Source organism: Stomoxys calcitrans, chromosome 3 (assembly GCF_963082655.1).
Source record: "Stomoxys calcitrans chromosome 3, idStoCalc2.1, whole genome shotgun sequence".
Lineage (NCBI taxonomy): Eukaryota > Metazoa > Arthropoda > Insecta > Diptera > Muscidae > Stomoxys > Stomoxys calcitrans.
In genome coordinates, this window is record NC_081554.1 from 41110862 (window position 1) to 41133000 (window position 22139).

Here is a 22139-nt window from a genome sequence, read left to right on the forward strand (position 1 = left end):
ACAAACAAACAAATTCATATCTCCTTTTAGAGTAGGACCTGGTAGGGCTGGCAAACATTTTTCTACACTAACACTTGGACACCCCACAATAATCATAGCTAAAGATATCAGTTTTGAGCGAATATAGCTTTGGGCTTTTGGAGATCAACTCACCACAATCAGTCAGAGTTAAACAGCGAAACAAAGCGGTAGAGTTTTCGGAACCCACGCATCCAGATCGTTGTGAACTATTGAACGGTTTCGTTTTAGATCGGAAAACTTTCAATTTCAACGGTACAGCAAAGCTCTCGAACGACGAACGAGGTGCAACATAAAACCAACAACATTTGCAAGTGTGTAATTTTGAAAAATGCTACTTACAACATTTTAGTTGCTGCTAAGTTTGCTTAGTTGCATTGCTTCGGTGTCCAATATATGTTGAGGCATTATTCACAGCAATGGCATGTTGCCCACAGACTGTCCATGGTGTTTGTTGATGCAATCGTTGGTGTTTTGTTTTGCTTTTCTTTGTGTCTAGTTTTTATTTATTTATGTTTGTGGCACAAATGAAAAAAAAGAGTGTTGTTAAAAAAACTTTTTTGAACACGAAATTAAAAAAAAAGTTTATTTCCGCATTGAGTTGTGATGCACTTTCATTGTGGTCCACTAAATACCGGTTAGGCGTCGCGATGAATAGTTGTACACCTAAATGCGTTCATTGAACTCCCATGGTAAAATTCAAGGATACTAAACGCTTCATATTGAACGCACCTAGATTGATGGCAGCTATGTAAATATTTACACAAAAATTCACATTTAAGGGACTAAAGCTAAGCCAATCTGAACGGATGGTTTCAGTTTTTATTGGATATGGACTCAAAAGTGGATATTGGCCTTTAATGAAATATGGAGCAAAATAGATAAATGTGCAATCTATATTTTCTAGATTTAAATTAAATTTAAAAATGTGATATATACTGCGTTCAGAGTACAGAAGTTTTACGAAACCGATTATACGAAGTGTTCACATCTAGCTCAAATAAATCAAGTAAAATTCTGCTAAAAATGTATTCAAAATCTAAATTGGTCATTAAATGCGTTTGCATTGGCTTTAGATATCAAAATCTGAACCGACTTCTATGAAATTCACCAGTAATGTCGAGAGTCTGAAAAATCATTCCTGATTTCGAGAGAATCGGGTAACAAATAAGCACTTTATTGCAATATTTTTCAAAATCGGACGAACATATATATGGGAGCTATATCTAAATGTGAATCCATTTGGAGCAAACTTCTTAGATATTGTGGTGGTTGTCGAGGAAAACGTTGTGCAAAGTTTTGGCAAGATTGATTAATTAACGCAGGGGCTCTAGATGTGAAAATCGGGCGATTTATATATATGAGTGCTATATCTCAGTCTGAACTGATTTCTATGAAAATCACCAGTAATGTCCAAAGTTATAAGAAAATCCCTCCTGCCATATTTCGATATAATCGGTTAACAAATGAACACGTTTTTGCAATATTTCTCAAAATCGAACGAACATATATAAGGGAGCTATATCTACATCTAAACCGATTTCCATGAAATTCACCAGTAATGTCGAAAGTCAAGAGAAAATCCTTCGTTCCATTTTTCGAGAGAATCGGTTAATAAATGACCAGGGGCTCTAGATGTGAAAATCGGGCGATATACATATATGTCAGCTATATCTAAATCTGAACCGATTTCTATGAAGTTCACCAGTAATATCCAAAGTTTTAAGAAAATCACTCCAGCCAAATTACGAGATAATCGGTTAGCAAATGAGCACATTATTGCAATATTTCTCAAAATAGAATGAACATATATATGGGAGCTATATCTGAATCCGAACCGTTTTCGAGCAAACTTTTCAGATATTGTGGTAGTAGTCGAGGAAAGCGTTGTGCGAAATTTTGACAAGATGGGTCAATAAATGTGCTTGCTGCAACTCGAGAAGTTAAAATCGGGCGATTTATATATGAGAGCTATATCTAAATTTGAACCGATTTCCATGAAATTCACCAGTAATGTCGAAAGTCAAGAGAAAATCCTTCCTTCCAAATTTCGAGAGAATCGATTAACAAATGACCATTTTATTGCAATATTACTGCAAATCGGACAAACATATATATGGGAGCTGTATTCTAATCTGAACCGATTTTTTTCAATTTCAATAGGCTTCGTCTCTAGGCCGAAAAACATGCCTGTACCAAATTTTAAGACGATCGGATGAAGTACACAAATTAACATGGACAGACAGACAGACAGACGGACTGACACAGCTAAATCGAATCAGAAAGTGATTCTGAGTCGATCGATATACTTATCAATGGGCCTATCTCTCTTCCTTCTGGGTGTTACAAAAAAAGCACTAAGTTATAATACCCTGTACCACAGTAGTGGTATAAGGTATACAAATTTAGTTGAAGGACATAATTTTATTCTACATACCAAACTTTTGTTAAACCAGCTAAAATTAAAGCTTCTAGGACCAAAACAAGGATCATCGAAAGACCGGTTTACATGGGAGCTATATCAGGTGATAGACTGATTTGGACCGTATTTGGCACAGTTGCTGAAAGCCATAACGGAAGACCACATGCAAAATTTCAGCCAAATCGGACGAAAAATGCGGCTTGTAAGGGCAAAAGAAGTCAAATCGGGAGATCGGTTTATATGGGAGCTATATCAGGTTAAAGACCGATTTGGACTGTACTTGGCACAGTTGCTGGAAGTCATAACGGAACACCAAATGCAAAATTTCAGCCAAATCGGACAAAAATTGCGGTTTGTAAGGGCTCAAGAAGTCAAATTGAAAGATCGGATTATATAGGAGCTATATCTAAATCTGAACCGATATGGCCCATTTGCAATCCCCAATGACCTACATCACTATTAAGTATCACTTTACGCATTCGACCGCTATAGTGATTTCGACATACGGACGGACGGACATGGCTAGATCGACTCAGAGACGTCGAGACGATCAAGAATATATATACTTTTTGGGGTCTTAGAGGAATATTGACTAGATTAGTACACCCCCATCCTATGGTAGTGGGTATAAAAAAACTTAATAATTTTGCATTACCCTCCCCCTTACCCGCATTTGCAGAAACGCCAGATCTCGGAAATGGATGGTGTGATTTAAGCGAAATTTTGTGTGATCTCTTATAGGAACCTAAATATAATTATTATTTTACTATCCAAATTTCGGATGGGGTACCTAGGAGGGACGCTTCACCTCCAAGACCTACCAAATATATAAATAGATCAATCACTACAATATGGGCGTAAAATGAAAGGTATTTAAGAAAACGTATCTGATATCTAATTGCCTTGTGTTTAGGGGACCACCCCAATCCCAAAACACCCAATAATCGGACACCCGATTAGGCAATACGGGACTCAAATGAAAAATATTTTCAAGTAGAATACGAATGTGAAATCCAAATGTTTGTGGGGGTCCACCCCTTACTCTTAACACCCCCCAAACAAGACTTATTTACGTAACATGGCAAAAACACCCCCAAAGAGGATAAATTTACGACCATAGCAATATGGGACTCAAATGAAAAGTCTTTGGGAGTAAAGCACGAATCTAATCCGAAAAAGTATCTATGGGGCCACCCCGGTCCCATTACACCACCCAATTAGGACGTATTCGCTGTCCACTGCAATATGGGGCTCAAATAAGAGGGATCTTAGAGTAGAAAACTAATCTGATATATATTTTCCGGGCCAAGTCAATGAGTGGCGGTCCCATCCCCCCAAAACAACCCCCAAATCGGACATGTTTGCCGACTATGCATATACGGGGATCAGATGGGAGTTATTTAGGAGTAGACCACAAATCTGATATCAACATTTGGGACCAACTTTCTAGGGAACAATCCCCAAATAGCAAGTATTTTCTCACCATGACAATTTGGGTCTTAAAGAGAGGGGAGCTCGATATTGATAGTTTTTACGGCCCTTACCCCAAACCGTACAGATTTGCTGACTTTTGCAATAAGAAGGTAAAATGAAAGGCATTTGAGATTAGATAATGAATTTGATATCCAATTTTGAGGCCAATGGCAATATACAAGATATTTGAGAGTAGAGCTCGATGCTGATATATTTTCAGGGCTGTGTTTGGGGGATCACCCCTCTACACAAAACAATCCCTAAATCTGACATTTTTTTTACCGAACAGGTCAATTTGAGGCTCAAATTAAAGGTATAGGGGAGTAGAGCACTAAATGTATAACCACTTTCGGGACCAACATTTTGGGTGTCTTGTATTTTTTTAGGATTAAGTGTCTGGAGGACCACCTCACTCTCGAAAACACTCCTGAATCGAACATACATATTTACCTATCATGTCAATATGGGGCTAAAATTAAATGTTTTTTGGAGTAGAGTACAAAATTGACACTTTCGGGACCACGTTTCTGGGGTCTATACCACCCCTTTTAGGAATGGAGAACACCTAACATCCAAACTTAAATAACCCTTAACCCTTCTAACGAAACCCTTTTAATCAAGCGATATACATATTATATTATTTTCGTACCATGGTATTTCATTAAAAGCTCTCTAATTGTCGAAAATAAATATTTGAAGTATATATTTGTTTCATATAAAATAAATGAAGGCGCAGCGGAGTGGGCCCGGTTCAGCTACTACCGTATAAACTACATGTACATATGTTATTCTTGGTAGCCATGATATTTTAAGAGAATCTAGCTCTGTCCGTCATTCTATCGAAATCGATGTAACTTTTTGATGAGTGCAGCTCGAACATACTAAATTTTGCGCTAATCTTATTGATGTTCGATCAGTTGATAAGACAAATCGGTCCATGTCTAGATATAGCACTCATGTGATCCGACCTTCCTATTTGACATCTTCAGTCCCTAAAAGGTAAAAATTTTATCCAATTAAGCTAAAATTTTACAAAAACGTTCAAAGTTAAAACGTTTTGCACTTGTTTTGCTACATGACGCATCAAAGTTCATACCTCCAACAGCATTGTGACGCAGCCAGGCGCCATATTACCAACATTTCCACATAACAGTATTGCATTATTTGACATTACCACCAACGTTAGTAACAACAACAAAAACACCAGTTCTTGCAACAACTGCCATCATATTGGAAGCAAGTCTAAAGCCAAATGAAAATGCAAGTCTTCTCTTTTTTTTATTTTGTTGCACTATCTATTTTTCCTCTTTTTACCGACAACGTGTTTAACTAAGCCAGTTGGCCTATTGTTGCTATTGCTAAAACCACTTATTTTTCCCCATTTTTTTTTTTTTTTGTTTCATTTCGTTGCAGAGGAAAGTGTGCTGCGCTTTTTGTGGCAGTGTCTCAGTTGTTCGTGTTCGTCTAGCGGAAGAGACTGTTGGAAGGAAGCTTTACAAGTTCAAACAAAATCAAATAAAAAATTGCTCAAATTATCAACGAATTTCTTTAGTTTATTTGGTAAAATTGTGAAAAGCCTCTAGAAGGAGTTTAAAGATTATGACCAGCCAAAATATTATGTCAAAGTAAGTATGAAAATATTAGAATTGCAAATAAGTCATGACAACGAATAGCGTTGATTATCAAATCAATTAATCGTCAAAGTGTGAAGTGTTTACAAGCATATGGATTTTCAGCCAACCCATTCACAGTGGGGCAAATCAAAATATATATGTGAGTAAGTTTGCCCCTGTTCCACAATGAAATGTTCATCGACAAATTTGAATTGGTAAACAATTTAAAAGACAAGATTTCAATGAATTTTTCTCTAATGAGAAAATTTCAATTAAATTTTCTCTAAATAAAAAATTTATGTGAAATTTTCCCTAAAGACAAAAATTCATTGAAATTTTCCCTAAAGACAAAATTTCATTGAAATTTTCCCTAAAGACAAAATTTCATTGAAATTTTCCCTAAAGACAAAATTTCATTGAAATTTTCTCTAAAGTAAGTTTTTGCATCTCAATAAATTGCGCTATGATAACTTTTTCGGAAACATTAGGAATAAATTGAACGCTAATCCTTTTAGAAGTTTCCCTAGGTCTAGATATATGGAAGGAAAATTATATAATTCCTCTTCACAAGAAGTGTAGTAGTAGTACAATAGAATTATAGGCAAAATATGCCTATGAACATTCCATTAAGGAACAGGGACAAACTTCTCACGTATCAATGAGTGCAGTCCGATTCAAGTTTAGGGGCCTCCTTTTTTATAGCCGAGTCTGAACGGCGTGCCGCAGTGCGACAACTCTTTGGAGAGAAGTTTTACATGGCATAGTACCTCACAAATGTTGCCAGCATTAGGAGGGGAAAACCACCGCTGAAATTTTTTTCTGATGGTCTCGCCAGGATTAGAACCCGGGCGTTCAGCGTCATAGGCAGACATGCTAACCTCTGCGCTACGGTGGCCTCCGGGGAATTGCTCCCTCCAGGGGAATTGCACAGTTGAGTAGAATCCCAAAACCTTTTAAATTATTGATTCAAGAAAGGCCGGCGCCCAACCTGGAAATATTATCTCTACCTCCCAACATGGGTTTATGAATAACCAACATTTTTGAATTTGTTGGTCATGTATTCCAGTCATTTTCTAATAAGCATCAAACTGATGTTATACAGATTTCAGTGAAGCGTTTGATACGGTGAATCACGGTCTTCTCTTATATAAGTTTGACGCGTTGGGATTTCCTCCATCGTTGGTAAGCCGGTGTAACTCCTATTTATGTGACAGATCGTCTTTTAAATGTCATTTTGTCTAACAAAATCCGGGTGACATCTGGCGTCTCTGAGGGCAGTTACTTAACCACACTTTCAAAGAAATTTCCTCCACCATAGGCTAGGGGTATACTAATTATGTGATTCTGTTTGTAACACCTCGAAATATGCTCTAAGACCCATAAAGTATATACATTCTTGATCGTCATGTCATTTTAAGTCGGTCTAGCCATGTCCGTCCGTCCATCCATCTGTCTGTCGAAAACACGCTAACTTTCGAAGGATTAATGTTAGGCGCTTGCACAAATACTTTTTATTAGTGGCAGAAATTTTGTACAACGGCTTCTCCAATGACCTTCAACATACGTGTCCAATATGGTCTGAATCGTCAATAGCTTGATACAGCTCCCATATAAACTATGTCCCGATTTTGCTTCTTGAGCCCCTACAAGGCGCAATTCTTATCCGAATGGACTGAAATATTACAGAATGACTTCTACAATGTTCAGCATTCAATTAATTTATGGTCCCAATCGAACTATAACTTTATGTAGCTCCAATAGCATAACTTTATATAGCTCCAATAGCATAACTTTATATAGCTCCAATTGCATAACAGTTCTTTTGCATTATTCTTTGTTTGCCTAAAAAGAGATACCGCGCAAAGAACTCGACAAATGCGATCCACGCGATGCGATCCATGGTGGAGATATATAAGATTCGGACCGGCCGAACTTAGTACACTCTTACTTGTTTGGTATCGAAGGAAGGCACCATCTAAAATCAAATTTGGACCGATCGGGACAATATGGCTATCAAACGAAAGGCATTAAAAAGTAGAATAAGAATATGGTATTAAAAATTAAGTCCAAATGCCCAGGATTCGCCCTAACCACAAAACTCATCCAAGCAGAAAGGTATTCGGGAGTAGATTACGGATCTGGTATACAAAATCAAGTCGAAGTATAGGTGATCACCAACCTCCACAGGAAGGAAGGCGGACCTTTCCCTCTTATCCCCAAAACACCGCCCAAAATCAAAAGTGGACTGATCGGGACAATATGGGTATAAAATGAAAAGCATTGAAAAGTAGGATACGAATGTGGTATTAAAAATCCGAGTCCAAGTACTCAAGAAGTCGCCCTTACCCCAAAATCCTCCAAGAAGATAAATTGAACGTTCATATCAAATGAATGTAGGTTAAAAATGTGGTAATACAAAATCAGGTCGAAGTTTAGGGGGTCACCTAACCTCCACAAAAATGCCCTAAATGGGCATATTAGCCAATCATGGCTATATGGAATTCGGTTGTTTGTTTATTCCGCATAGACTTAAAACCGGCAGAACCGATTTTGTTGAAAGATTGTGAGGTTGGTCTAAAAGGAAACATGGGCTATATAATTTTTCGATTTCGGTAGGGGGGCGCACCCTCCCCCTTACCCTCAAAACACAAACCAAAATCAAAAGTGTACCGATCGGAATAATATAATATAATATATCGTGCCGCCCCAACCCCAAACAAACATATTGGACGTTCATGTCATTATGTGACTCAAATGAAAGTTATCCGAGAATACATTACAAATATGGCAAAAAAATTAAGTCCATAAATTAAGTCCAAAAATACCCATAAGTGGGCATATTAGCCGACCATGACTCCATGAGACTCAAATAAAAGCAAATTGGGAGTATATCAGGGAAATTACATTAAAATTAATGTTAAAGTATCTAGGTGTCGCTTAACCTCCTTAAAACACCTCAAATAAGTTATTTGACCCATCATGATAATACAGGACTCAAATGAAAGGTATTTGAGAGTAGAAAAGGTATACAGTTTTGGGGCCAAGTGTTTGTGGGTAAGCCACAAAGCACCACCTTAACTGAACTTATCTTCCGAACATATTAATATGGGGCTTAAAATAAAAGGTTTTTGGGAGTAAAGAACGAATTTCATAACTATTTTAAGGGCAAAGTGACGGAGTGCCCCTCCCAGCCCCAAAACGCCCTCCAAACCGTACATATTTATCGACCATGGCAATTTTGAGCTTAAATAAAATATATTTGGGAGTAGAGCACGAATTTGACATCAATATTTGGGCGAAATGTCTGAGGTACCATCCCATCCCCAAAAAACACAACTGGCCAAATAGATATATAGACCAATCACGACAATATAGGGCTCAAATAAAACAGAACGACTATGGTAATATGTGGCTTATATAAAAAGTATTTGACGGTCCCTTGTGGTGGGACCGGACATATTTACCTTGTAGTGGGACATATTTACCTTGTATTGGAGTCCAAAGAAAGATATAAGGGAGTAGAACAGAAATTTGCCCATGAACATTTCATTAAAGAACAAAGGCAAACTTCTATTATTATATCAATGAACGTTGTCTGATTCAAGTTTAAGCTCAATTATAAAGGACCTCCTTTTTGTTGCCGTACAACATCTCTATGGGGAGAAACTTTAACATGACTTCTATGCATGGCACAGTACCTCACAAATGTCGCCAACATTAGGAGGGGATAACCACCATTTAAAATGTTTCCAATATTTCTGTCAGGATTTGAACCCACGCGTTTGACATCATTGGCGGACTTGGTTACCTCTGTGCTTCAATGACAGGAATTCGATATTCACTTTTGGGGCGAAATGTCATCTTAAAATTTTACCAAAACGGAACTTATATATCGCCTATTGCAATATAGGGCTTAAATAAAAGGTATAAGAGCGTTAAAGGTGCTTCGGAGCGGGCCCGGTTCGGCTTATTGTTTATCAAGACCAGATTGAAATGAACTTGTATCTAAATAAAGCTGAAACCGGATAAGTGCAACGCTAAAAATTCATCCATTTGGTTTCACATATCCGTAATTTTGACTTAAGCGTAATTCGTATAAGGGAAATTAGTTCCCAGTTAAGAAATACAAGCTTAAGTGCAAGCGAATTTTTACGTCAACGTACTAAATATATATGAAATAACTTGAGTTGAAAAGAAACAATGCTCAGAAGAAACCTTTGAAAGTAAAAGACAGTCACTACTATTATATCAAAATTACGAATTTAATTGATGACGTTAATTTTTATAATTACAGATAGCTTCAATAGAAAAAAACTATTCCACTAATCCGTTTTTAGTTTCTAATAACAACAGAATTTTGGTTGTAAAATTTTTTTCAATTTCGCAGTATTTTCAGTTAAGCGATTTTCACTTAAGCGAATTCAATTGCATTGAATAACACCAAGAATGAATGGCTCTTTCAATCAAGTTTAGCTAAATCAAGATTTTTCACTAAAGCGATTTACATTTAAGCGGTTTCAATGAACGTTTTTCTTAATACAAAATTTTGATAAGATTTTCTCTAAAACAAAATTTGCCACCAATATCACTGTCAATAATAAATGTGCGATATCTATTAAACTGCAAAATTGTCCACAACATTTTATTAAGTAAAATCGTGTATGTAATCGTGTACTAAATTAGGAATTATAAATGCAAAGTTCATTTTTTAAACTACAAAACGACACATTTAACATTATACAAGCTTATTATAAAAATATTCAAACGCGTGCAATTAATAACCACTAAACGTTCTGAATGATCTTTTTCCCGTTGGAAAAAAACTGAACAAAAGTGTACTAATATTTTTCATTATCGGTGGTTATGTGGATTAAAGTTCATGTGGATAAAAGTACACAGAAAAATATACACCTTGCATAAATTTTTATAAAACAAATTATCAATAAAATTATTAAAAATGCGATTACATTTTTCATCGACATACCTCTTTCTACCTCTCATGGATATCCTTAAGGACGCTAAAAAACTGTCTAGGTGAGTTAGAACCAATGGGCTTGGCTTGAACCCCAGAAAGACATAGCTGGTGTTGTTCATGAGAAGGTAGAAGTATGGCTAGTTTAAGGGACAGGTCCTTGATGGAGTGAAGCTGCAGCTCTCTCGGGAGACTTAATATCTGGGCGATAATCTTGACCAGAAATTTCACTGGTGAAGAAAAGTTGCGGTGGTTCGGCCAATCCTCACCTATGGGTGCCTGATGTGACAACGGCAGCTTGAAATGGGGGTGGGCGGTGATGCTATCGAGGCGAGAAGGAGTGCTCCTAGTGCAGCACTAAATGCGATACTTGATTTGAGAAATTTGCACTTGTACGTGGAGCTAGCGGCGTTGGGCACTGCCCTCAGACTAAGTGAGTCAGGAACATGGCACTCTTCGGATTTCGCGCATTCGTTTGTTCTACGGAAGGTCGCCGTCTGGGGACGACTAAAGTGAAATGGCGAAGCTACGGATTATGCGCCGGGTGGATCTTTTTTTTACGGCGATCTGAATTATGTCCTCCCCTGTTTATACAGATAGATCCAAGCTGGATAGAGACATCGTGGCTGAGGCTTTTGTTTAATTCTTAAGAATTAGGGAGTCACATAGACTTTTGGACGGTTGCAGTGAAGAACCTACACAACAGGAATGGGGTATTCTAATTTCGTCATTCCGTTTGTAATAACACATCGATGTATTGATCAGAGACCAAAAAATTATATTGATAATTTTTTTTATACCCACCACCGTAGGATCCATTTCCGACTCTACAAGACATATATATCGTAAAAATCCAAGGTGAGATATTGAACTGAAATATGGCACTGCTACGTATTTTTGCTGCACGCAGGTTAAGGTATTGAACGGGCCAAATTAGACCACATTTGGATAAAGCTGCCAAATAGACCGATATGCCAATTAAGGGTCTGAAGTCCATAAAAGCTTTATTTATTATCCGATCTCATTGACATTTTAAATAGTGATATGTTTTTAGCCTCGCGACATCCGCATTTATTATCCCATTTTGCTGGAATTTGACACAGTAACTTGCATGCGACGAATGTGCATGCAACATTGTGGAACAGCGAAACGGTCGGTAGGACGGCGAAAATCCTATGGGGGGATCCAGATCGTGAGAAGACGAGGCTATTACTGAATGGAAGCAAAAAGGTGGTCGGTATAGCTATTGGTATCATAACGGGATACATAGGACTACGAGCTCACTTATGTAAAATCGGTGCGGCAAGTGATAGCATGTGTAGGGCATGCGGGGAAGATGATGAGACTTCAGAGCATTTCCTTTGTCATTGCCCGGCGTTCGCGTCTCACAGATACCGGCACTTAGGTGGAGACACAATACCAGACATGAACCAACTTAGGGGAGTGGTATTGAAAACAATTAAGTATTTAATAAGTAGCACGGAATTCCTAACTTAAAATTTTCTTTATAGAGGTTACTTTTTAGTTTTAAGAGGGCGCAGCAAACCGATTACTGGCTTAGATGTATGTCCATTGTGGCATGAGGCGGATTAATATCTGCACCCTCTTTTCTACCTTGTATTAAGCCTCCCTTCATCCGACCAGAATATGATCTAGATTCGACAATATTTAGATATAGCTGCCATATAATCTTCCAATTTTGGGTCTTAATCCCATAAATTTATTTATTTATTACCTGATTATAGTTATCGGGACCTAAATCAAATATGATCTAGACCAGCCCCTATTTAGATATAACTATAGTAGCGGAGTTATAATGAAAAACGATGATGCATATATCATGGTGGTGGGTATCCAAAGAACGGCACAAACGAACATAACACGTTTTTACTCGTTTTTTTTTTTTTGGTGAGGCAACCATGTAAAAACTTCTCCGCAAAAAGGTTTCGCACTGCGGCACACCGTTCAGACTCGGTTATAAAAACGGTGGCCCCTTATCATTAAGCCCATGTTCCTTAACGGAATGTTCATGGGAAAATTTGCATTTGAACTCTCGATCGTCTTGAGATTCTAGGTTGATGTTGCCATTTCCGTCAGTCTATTTGTCTGCGTACTTTCGCTAACATTCGAAGGTGTGAATGCACTACCTATTAGTATAGGTAGGTTGGAATTGGAGCTGCCATATAAACTCATCGCTCGATTTGACTGCTTAAGCCTGTAAGGGACGCAATGATTATCAGATATGACTGAAATTTCAAATGTTGTGTTTTTTATGACTTCTAACAGTCATGACAAGTACGGTCGGTAACTCGATGTATCTTTTATATATTTGCAAAAGTCATTCATAGAACGTGTCAAATGCATTCCATAGTGGAAGGTACACGAGGTCTGACCAAAACAAAATAACTAACTTTTCCCCTCCAAAATAATAATAACATCGTCCTTCCGTTTATAACTCCTCGAAGTAATGGTCTGAGACTCAAAAAGTTTACAAGGTTTGATCAAACAATAACCATTATTTTAATTTTTTTCAAAAAGTATTTCCAATAATTACCTCGTCCCCTTCAAAGTAATCCCCCTCAGATATTTTTTCTTTTTTTCAATTTATGTCGTTTTCCCCACCTTCGAAAAACACACTTTTTACACAACACTTAATACAGTTTCTTTGATCTATTTTTTCGAACGGTTACTTTTTGATCACATTCGGCCCGGCGGACTTAACGCAATTTTACTCGTTTGCGGATAACCTCTTTCTTTGTGGGAATTATATCAGATAATGGACTGAGTTGGACAATACTGAGCATGGATGTTGAAAATCACAACAAAATAGTACGACTCAAATTTCCACCAAAGCGGACAACAATTGCGGTTTCCAGGGACTCAAGATGTCAAATCGCGAGATGGGTTTATATGGAAGCTATTGTATACCAATTATTGACCGATCTTGACGATACTTGGATGTCCATGGTTTGGATCTTGGCGACCATAGTGAAAGACTCTGTGCGAAATTTAAGCCGAATTCGACAAGAATTGCGCACTATAGGGATTCAAGAAGTCAAATCGGGAGATCGGTTCATATGGGAGGTATAACAGGTTATACGCTGATTTAGACCATACTAAGTCGAGACCATACTAAGTTGTTGGAAGTCGAACAAAAAAACTTCATGCAAAAATTCAGCTAAATCTAATAATATGTGCGCACTTTAGAGACTCAAAAAGTTTAGATCCAAGATCGGATTATATGGGAGCTATATCAGGTTATGAACCGATTTGAACCATAATAGCGCAGCCATAACACTTCATATAAAGTTTCAGGCAAATCGGATTAGAATTGCGCCGTCTAGAAGCTCAATAAGTCAAGATCAGATTATTTGTCAGCCATATAAAAACATGGACCGATATGGCCCAACCGACTTATTTGTGCGTATTTGTGCAAAATTTCAAGCGCTTTGCTTTATTCCTTCAAAAGTTAGTGTGCCTTCGACAGATGGACGGACTTGGCTTAATCGAGTTAGAATGTCAAGACGATCAATAATATATATGCTTTCTTGTGTCTCAGATCAATATTTCGATGTGTGACAATCGCAATGACGAAATTAGTTTACCCCCATCCTATGGTGGAGGGTATAAAAATATATTCACACAAAAGAATATGCGATCGTTAAATAAGTAACACTTACTGACACAAAGTCACCCCGTACTTAAATATCTGCAATTTTACATAGAAGTCGGTTCGCTACCACATAAAATCTTTAGATTTATTTTCAAATCTCTCATTGTGCTGCGCTAAACATCCAATACACAATTGTTTATGCTATTTAAACAATCAACAACTTAGCTAAATAAATACATTTACATACATTGGCACATGCGCCGATCACTCTAACCAGTGGCAGTTAATTATTTTACCCGTCCATTTATTGGTCAACAAACAAATCATCCCTTCCCTGTGGCGACGCATACAAATCTATTCATTTTGTATTGACAATTGATTTTTCAAGCGAATTGCATTGCACGAGGTGCTAACATATCTAAGCTGATTTAAAACCTGAAATATATATTAGCTGTATAAACGGTTTCAATGGATTTCTATAGAAAATGATGCACTTTAAATAGATTGATTTAGTTGTTTGTGCAGCAAAATTAAATTCATTCGTTATCTACGACTAGCGTTATATAAATGTTTATATAATTATTATATAGACAATTCTGCTTGCATACAAGATTTAATGGATTTAACCGATCTCCTTCACTTTAATTAAACGAAAATGTTATTCTAATTTTAATATCTTGTTTCTCAATATTTCAGCACCAGCCCCCTGGCCAAGCGTATTTTCGATATTATCCAAGACGTCTTTGATTTGTTCGTTATTTTTGTTCAGATCGCTTTGGAAATATTTAAGACGACAGTTGATAAATTTCTCCCTAGGGAGCTGAAAGATGTTAGCGGTGAAATTGTATTGGTAAATATTCAAATTTTAAATAAAACAACGTTTATTATCATTGTCGTTTTTATACCTACCACCATAATATGGGGGGTACAATATATTAATGTAATCATTCCGTTTGTAACACCTCGAAATATCCATTTGCGACCTCATAAAATATATATATATTCTTGATCGTCTTGAAATTCTGAGTCGATCTTGACCTATCCATCCGTCTGGGGAAATCGATAGCCGTCGAACGCGTCACGCTAGCCGCTGGGAGTTTTTCACAGATACTTCTTATTAATGCAGGTCGTTGGGGATTGCAAATTGGCCATATCGATTAGATCGGGATCAAGTCAAAGGACTGACTGCATGAGTTCCTAGAAGCCGAAATTGTTATCCGATTGAGCTGAAAATTCGCACGTGGTGTTCTGTTGTGACTTACATCCATCGTGCTAAGTATGGAACAAATCAGTTTACAAGCTGATATAGCTCCTATATAAACCGATCTATTTGACCTGTTTGACCGCATTTGTTAACCAATATGGCTGAAATTTTGCACATAGTGTTTTATTATTATTTCCAACATCTATGGTATATGATGTTCAAATCGGTCAATAACAAAGTTAGCTACCATATAAACCGATCTCCTAATTGGCCTTCTACGACTCCTAAAAGCAGATTTCGCAAATTTTGAAATGTAGAAATTTTTAACAGAATCAATATTGGGGGGTTCCCGAGATTCGGCTCGGCCCATCTTAGCACGTTTTAACTTGTTTTAACTCGACCTAAGAATTGGCGTTATACGAGGGTTGCATGTTATATTTCGGGATTAGAGAACAAAAGCAAATATTAATCATCGAAAAACGCTTTATTGTTTTTCAAAATATTTCCCATTAAGATCTATACACTTTTGCATGAGTTTGAAACAATTGTCGTAGCACTTTTGCCACACTGATTGAGGTATCTCCAAAACATGCATTCTGAACGCATCAACCGCTTCTTCAGGTGTCGAAAAACGTTGACCTCTCATTTTACTATTAGAAGTCATTCGGTACCAAGTCAAGACTATACGGCGGATGACTCATCAAATCGATGTTTTGAGTGCTCAAAAATGCAATTGTTTGAACCAATGTGTGAGAGCTCGCATTGTCGTGGTGAAGGGTGATCTGTCTTCGGCGGTTGATTTTCCGGATTTCTTGGAAGACAAATGGCAAACAAATGGTTGTGTACCACTCAGAATTGACTGTTCTCCGGGTTACTGTCCCAGCGCCCCAACCGCATGGGTTTTGTGGGATTGCACATGTATCCCTCATTGTGGCGAGCGGCTTGCTCCAAGATCCTACGCTCGCCCCCAGCCGCCCCTAATCTTGGAACAGACGCTGATGTTTCCCATTGGCTATTTGAAGGCGCCAATAACTCGCCTTGTCATCTTGAGTATCATTGGCAATCAGTATTTAATTAAGAGCCAGTGCCACCTGACTCCTCACTGAGACTCTTCTCTCGAAAATCGCTGACTGCCCGCGGCCGCATTTACAGCTACTCCACATAAAAACAGAGCTTTCCACCATCCGCAACTTGTGGACGCGCCCGGTAGCTTTCAGCTAAGCTTCCCGTGGAACGATGGACACCAGACAAGTTAGAGCTCAAAGTTCCAGCCTGTGTGGTGATCATAGTTACACCGTGTCGGCCGGGGGTACGATTGCAACATGTCCAGTTTTTCCGAAAAAACAGGCGATCATTTGCTTGGAAGTGCTTCGTGCGCGAGCAACTTTTGTTGGATTTGGCTCATCTTGAAACACCCATACAGTCTGCTGCTTTCGACCTTGTACGCGTAAATCCACGATTCATCACCTGTCGCAATGCCATAGACGCGTTTCGAAGCACCGTGGTCGTATTTTTGGAGCATTTCTGCCGAATAATCGACACAAGCCTTTTTTGAGCGATTGATAAATTGTCTGGGATCCAACGCGAACAAATTTTTTTGACGGTCAAATGTTCATGCAATATTGAATATATGGTCCCACTAATGCCTAAGGTTGTCTCAATCTCACGACAAGTCACATGACGAGCTTGCACTATCAGTTGGCGCACAGCATCAATGGTTTTTGGAACAACAACTGATTTTGGACGACCTTCTAAGACGACTTAACGATGTACATGTGTCTGCCCGTCTCTCCGTCCGTATGTCCGTCAGTTGTAATCAGCTACAGTCTTTAAAACTTGAGATAATGAGTTGAATTGCACAGACTCGCATTTCTTCTAAACGCAGGTTAAGTTCTTGAATGGGCCACATCGGACCATATTTACATACAGCTGCCACATAGACCGATATGTCGATTTAGGGTCTTAAGCCTATAACAGGCTCGTTTATTACCGGATTTCGCTGAATTTTGGCATAGTGAGTTTTATCCGAACCAAAAATGGTCCAGATCGGAACATATTTGGATATGGCTGCCACATAGACCGATCTGCTGATTTTGGGTCTTGGGCCAATAACAGGCGCATTTATTACACGACTTCGCTAAAATTTGGATCGGTGAATTGTTTACAACTCCCAACATCTGTCCCATATAAGGTCCAGATAGGGCTTTATTAAGATATAGCGACCATAGAGACCGATATTCAGCTTTAGGGTCTAATAACCATAAAAAGTGCATTTATTCTGCGATTTTCCTGAAATTTTAAGCAGTGAGTTACACTAGGTGCTTTGACATCTGACCCGAATATAGTATATATCGGACCATATTTACATATAGCTGCCACATAGACCGATTTAGGGTCTGAAGACTATAGCTGGCGCATTTATTATCCGATTTTGCTGAAACTCAGATCAGTGAGTTTTTAAGCCCCGTCGATATCCGAACCAAAAATGGTTCAAATCGGAATATATTTGGAAATAGCTGCCATATAGACCGATCTGCCAATTTTGGATCTTAGGTTTATAACAGGACATTTATTACCCGACTTTGCTGAAATTTGGAACAGTGAATTGTATTAAGACTCCCAAAATCTGTCTCGAAAACGGTCTAGATCGGGCTATATTTAGATATAGCTCCCATAGAGACCGATCTTCAGCTTTAGAGTCTAAAGAAATTTGAAACAGTAAACCAATCCAAGTATGGTCCAGATCGGTTCATATTTAGATATAGCTGTCAAATAGATCGATCATCCGGCTTTATCACAAGAACGGCGCAGTTATTAACCGATTTCGCTGAAATTACTTATATAGAGCTTCTCGGCACCCGAACCAAATATGATTAAGATCGGACTATGTTTGGAAATTAATATGGATATAGTAGTGTTATAATAAATATTGATAAGAAATATATCCATGGTGATGGGTATCAAAACTTTGTCACGGCCGAACTTAATGCCTTTTTACTTCTTTAATTTTCCTGCATAACTTTTTCAGATTACTGGAGCTGGACATGGTATTGGCCGTGAGTTGGTTATGCAGTATGTAGCCAACCACAGTACAGTGATATGTGTCGACATCAATGAGAAAAACACCGAGGAAACTCTACAAAAGGCCAAAGCCTTGAAAAAGGGGAGTGTACACAGTTACATGTAAGTGTGTTAATTTTATTTTAAGACGAAAAGCTTACACTAGAACCCGTATATCGGTTATCCAGAGTTTCATAATATACCGTGCCATGCATGTAGATGCACACCTAACTTATATCCTTAGAAATTCAGTTTAGAAAAATTGGAAAAGTTAGTCTACACGAAGAAACTTCCGATAATGGATTGAAGCTAATAGACTTCGCCGCGGCAAAGATGAGGCCATCGTAGCGCAGAGGTTAGCATTTCCGTCTATGACGCTGAACGCCAAGGTTCGAATCCTGGCTAGACCATCAAAAAAAATTGTCAGCGGTGTTTTCCCCTCCTAATGCTGGCAACATTTGTGAGGTACTATGCCATGTAAAAACTCCTCTCCAAAGAGGTACGGTACGACCAAGAGCCCAATGGAAAGATCAAGTGGTGGGCGATACCTCGAAACTTCTTGTGAGAGATTTTAGAAGGAGCGCAGAAGATCGAGGCGCTAGGAACGCTATTCTACGTTCGGCTAATGGGACAAATGTTCTGTCATAGCCAATTTAAATTAGTATGTACAGAAATTAGTGTGAAATAGTCTTCTAAATTTGGAGGGTTGACTCAAGTCTCAAAGCAATTTTCAATTCAAGTGTCAAAATGTGTGTAGACTACAGAATTGAATAAGAAACCAACACTGGAAGCATATTAGGTGTTGAATTTCGTGATTCAAGTGATAATAAGGAAATCAACTCCAGAGTAAAGAATGGTTCACAAAAAAACTACTTTGGAGATTACATCAAATTGTCGGGAGATCAGAATTTATTTTTGAAATAGTTCTATTAAAATTAACTTTCTTGCCAACCAATTGTACCTACATTACTACAGATTTTTTTTCATGTTCTCTGTTTCAGCTGTGATGTAAGCAATCGTAAAGCAGTTCTTGAAATGGCCGCCCAAGTCAAACGTGACATTGGTCCCGTTTCGATATTGGTGAATAATGCTGGTATAATGCCCACACAGCCCTTGGACAAGCAAACAGAGGAGGACATTCGCCGCACTTTCGAAGTCAATGTGTTTGCCCATTTTTGGACTTTGGAAGCCTTCCTGCCGCACATGAAAGAACAAAATCGTGGTCACATAGTTGCCGTATCATCCATGACTGGCTTAGTGGGTATGTCAAATTTGGTGCCATATTCCGGAACTAAGTATGCAGTGCGAGGCATAATGGAAGCTTTGCAAATTGAATTGCATGAAGGCCCTTATAAAAACTTGGTAAGCTGAGCAATGCCAAAGATCTGCCTTGCTTAATATTTGAAATGTTTGATTCCTTTTGAATATCCTTCAGATTAAATTCACCACCATCTATCCTTATGCTGTTGATACTGGTTTGTGTGAAAGCATTCAATCAAGATTTCCCTCCTTCTTGGCAATGTTGGATCCCAAATATGTTGCTCGGAAAATTATAAAAGCCCAGCGTTTGGAATTGGCGAATCTTTCATTACCACCTTACATGCAACATTTGAACAATTGGGCGCGCTTACTGCCATTCCGGTGTAGCATTCTATTGTTCGATTATATGAATTGTGCTGTGGGTTGTAAATAGACATGTGTTACCCCTCTCTTAGTTTAAGTGCTTACTGCAAGTTTTAGAAATAATGTTTTTACCATAAACAAATGAAATAAAATAGAATTAAACATAGTTTTAACGTTTTATTATTCTATAGGCTACATGAGATTAAAAAGATTCTCGGGAAAATAGTAAAGATGCTTACAGCATAACATTGTAAAGTAATCATAACACCATTATAACATATAACATAGGTATAACAATTGTACCTATAAAAGTAAAAAGAAAAACATTTTCTGGAACTCTCTCCACAGCCGTCGTGAGCAGCCTAGTCGCCAAACAATACCGGTCACTTGGTTGTTGTGCGTCGACTATGTTTTATAGAAGTGTCCTCTCGAAAACTATCACCTTTGCCCTGATCTGAATCAACATAATCCTGAAAGTCCACACTGCTCTCTTTAGCCACTCGACGCAAGGCTGGTGGTGTAGGGGGTCTATTTACTTCCCCTGCTTCGTGTATTTTGAGGTGGGTAAACACGGGTATATACGATGCTGTAACATCCAAATCGATGCGATGTTCAATGCCACTACGTCCTGGCAGTTGGTAATGCTTTCCCAATATCGGTTCGGACAAAGGCTGGGCATATAAATGAAGGGAGTCATCATTTTCGGACACTCCACTTTCTCTTTGGTTAGCTTTATCATTAGTCATGGTAAAAGTTTTCCAAGTGGGTGCCAGTTAACACAAAGGATTTCGAATATAAGTAAAGTTGGCAAGAACGTCAAATAATTTTATTATAATTCAACTGACCATGCGATATTAGTCCTTTTCTCCTCGACTGGCTTAAAAGGTGACTGCTTTATTTAATAAAAAGTCAAGAAGTGTGCCTAGGTAACATTCTCCCGGGTACCGTAAATGCGGACTATCTTTGTTGCGCGAATTTGAAAACACTTTCATAACAAAAAACAACTACGATAATTATATTATCCTCTGGTTTATGTCTGCTGATGAGTAAATGGCCTGCAAATCCTTTCCTTATACAAGTTGACTAGTAAATACTCCGCCCGGCGATGTACTGCTCTCTTGGCTCTTGTAAGAAATCTGTCATTCCGCAAAAATATGAAATGTAACCGCAGTAATGACATGCTCACTTTCACTTTTTTTCGTGCCAGCTGTGGGTGGGCGAATTTTGGGCTATGTCAACAGGTTGAGTTTGTTGTGGGTGTTGTTGGTACAAGCTGGGAAGAGTATTCACCCAAACATATAGACGGAATTCATAAATATGTCATTTAATTTGTCATGCTTTTCCTTTTTCGTATATATTTCTTTGCAAAAGTTTGAGTAAATTGCACCCATTGCCTTGCTAATATCCATATTTCCGAAAGGCAAACTGTTGGCAGATACAATAGTTTTTTCTTACAATTATAGTTATGATGACATCTTATGAGGGTGGTATGCAAATAGTACTAATTTCTTACGAACATTCCATTAAGGAACAGGAATATCAATGAGTGTTGTCCGATTCAAATTTAAGCTCAATGATAAGGGACCTCCTTTTTATAGCATGCCGCAGTGTAACACCTTTTGGCAGAGAAGTTTTTTTAGTAACCCAAAAATGTCGCCAGATTAAGAGGGGAAAACCACCGCTGAAAGTTTTTTTTGTAGTTCTTGCCAGAATTTGAACCCATGCACTCAGCGTCATAAGACATGCTTAACTCTACGCTACGACTGAGGGGTTCAGAAAGCTGGCGTTCCTCAACTATGGGCATTCTTCAGTTCTGATAGAGGCTAACAATGAAATGTGGCGAAAGGCTTTATACGAGCATTTTTCACGAAACGCTCAAAAAAAAGCTCAACGCTCATTCTGCTTTGGTCTTTAGGGACTCATATAGACCTCTAGACGCTGTAGCTTCTTGCAGGCAGAGATCTTGGCGATCTCGAATGCACTGCAAACGATACCGAGGCAAGAACAGCTGTCTAATCAAACTGGCACGGAAGAATCTAGCGTCGGACCCTGTGAGGTGGAGATGGGTTAGGAGTTACAACGAGTTTCTTGGATCCATGAGGGAAGGCTTTAGGCTGTATAAGAATGCCGACGATCTGGTT

The 22139-nt window shown here is 38.3% G+C and overlaps 3 protein-coding genes across 3 annotated transcripts in view; 1 reads left to right on the forward strand and 2 right to left on the reverse strand.

The window, feature by feature from the left end:
• LOC106083716 (uncharacterized) overlaps positions 1-22139 on the reverse strand; it is a 61609-nt gene that overhangs the window by 34140 nt on the left and 5330 nt on the right. The gene's annotated exons all lie outside the window — the stretch shown is intronic.
• LOC106083717 (epidermal retinol dehydrogenase 2) lies at positions 174-20164 on the forward strand. Its single transcript, XM_013246928.2, has 6 exons — positions 174-332; positions 5327-5538; positions 14808-14961; positions 18344-18498; positions 19377-19737; positions 19811-20164. Exons 2-6 carry the CDS (start codon positions 5513-5515, stop codon positions 20066-20068), a joined length of 954 nt encoding a protein of 317 aa, XP_013102382.1. The 5' UTR covers positions 174-332; positions 5327-5512; the 3' UTR covers positions 20069-20164.
• Positions 20382-20744, reverse strand: LOC106083683 (WD repeat-containing protein on Y chromosome). The gene has a single exon (XM_013246850.2). It carries the CDS (start codon positions 20742-20744, stop codon positions 20382-20384), a length of 363 nt encoding a protein of 120 aa, XP_013102304.2.

Coding starts and splice junctions, on each gene's coding strand:
- LOC106083683 (XM_013246850.2), bottom strand. CDS start 20,744: ATGACTAATGATAAAGCTAACCAAAGAGAAAGTGGAGTGTCCGAAAAT.
- LOC106083717 (XM_013246928.2), top strand. CDS start 5,513: ATGACCAGCCAAAATATTATGTCAAA. Junction 5,539..14,807: donor AGCCAAAATATTATGTCAAA/GTAAGTATGAAA, acceptor TCAATATTTCAG/CACCAGCCCCCTGGCCAAGC. Junction 19,738..19,810: donor AAGGCCCTTATAAAAACTTG/GTAAGCTGAGCA, acceptor AATATCCTTCAG/ATTAAATTCACCACCATCTA.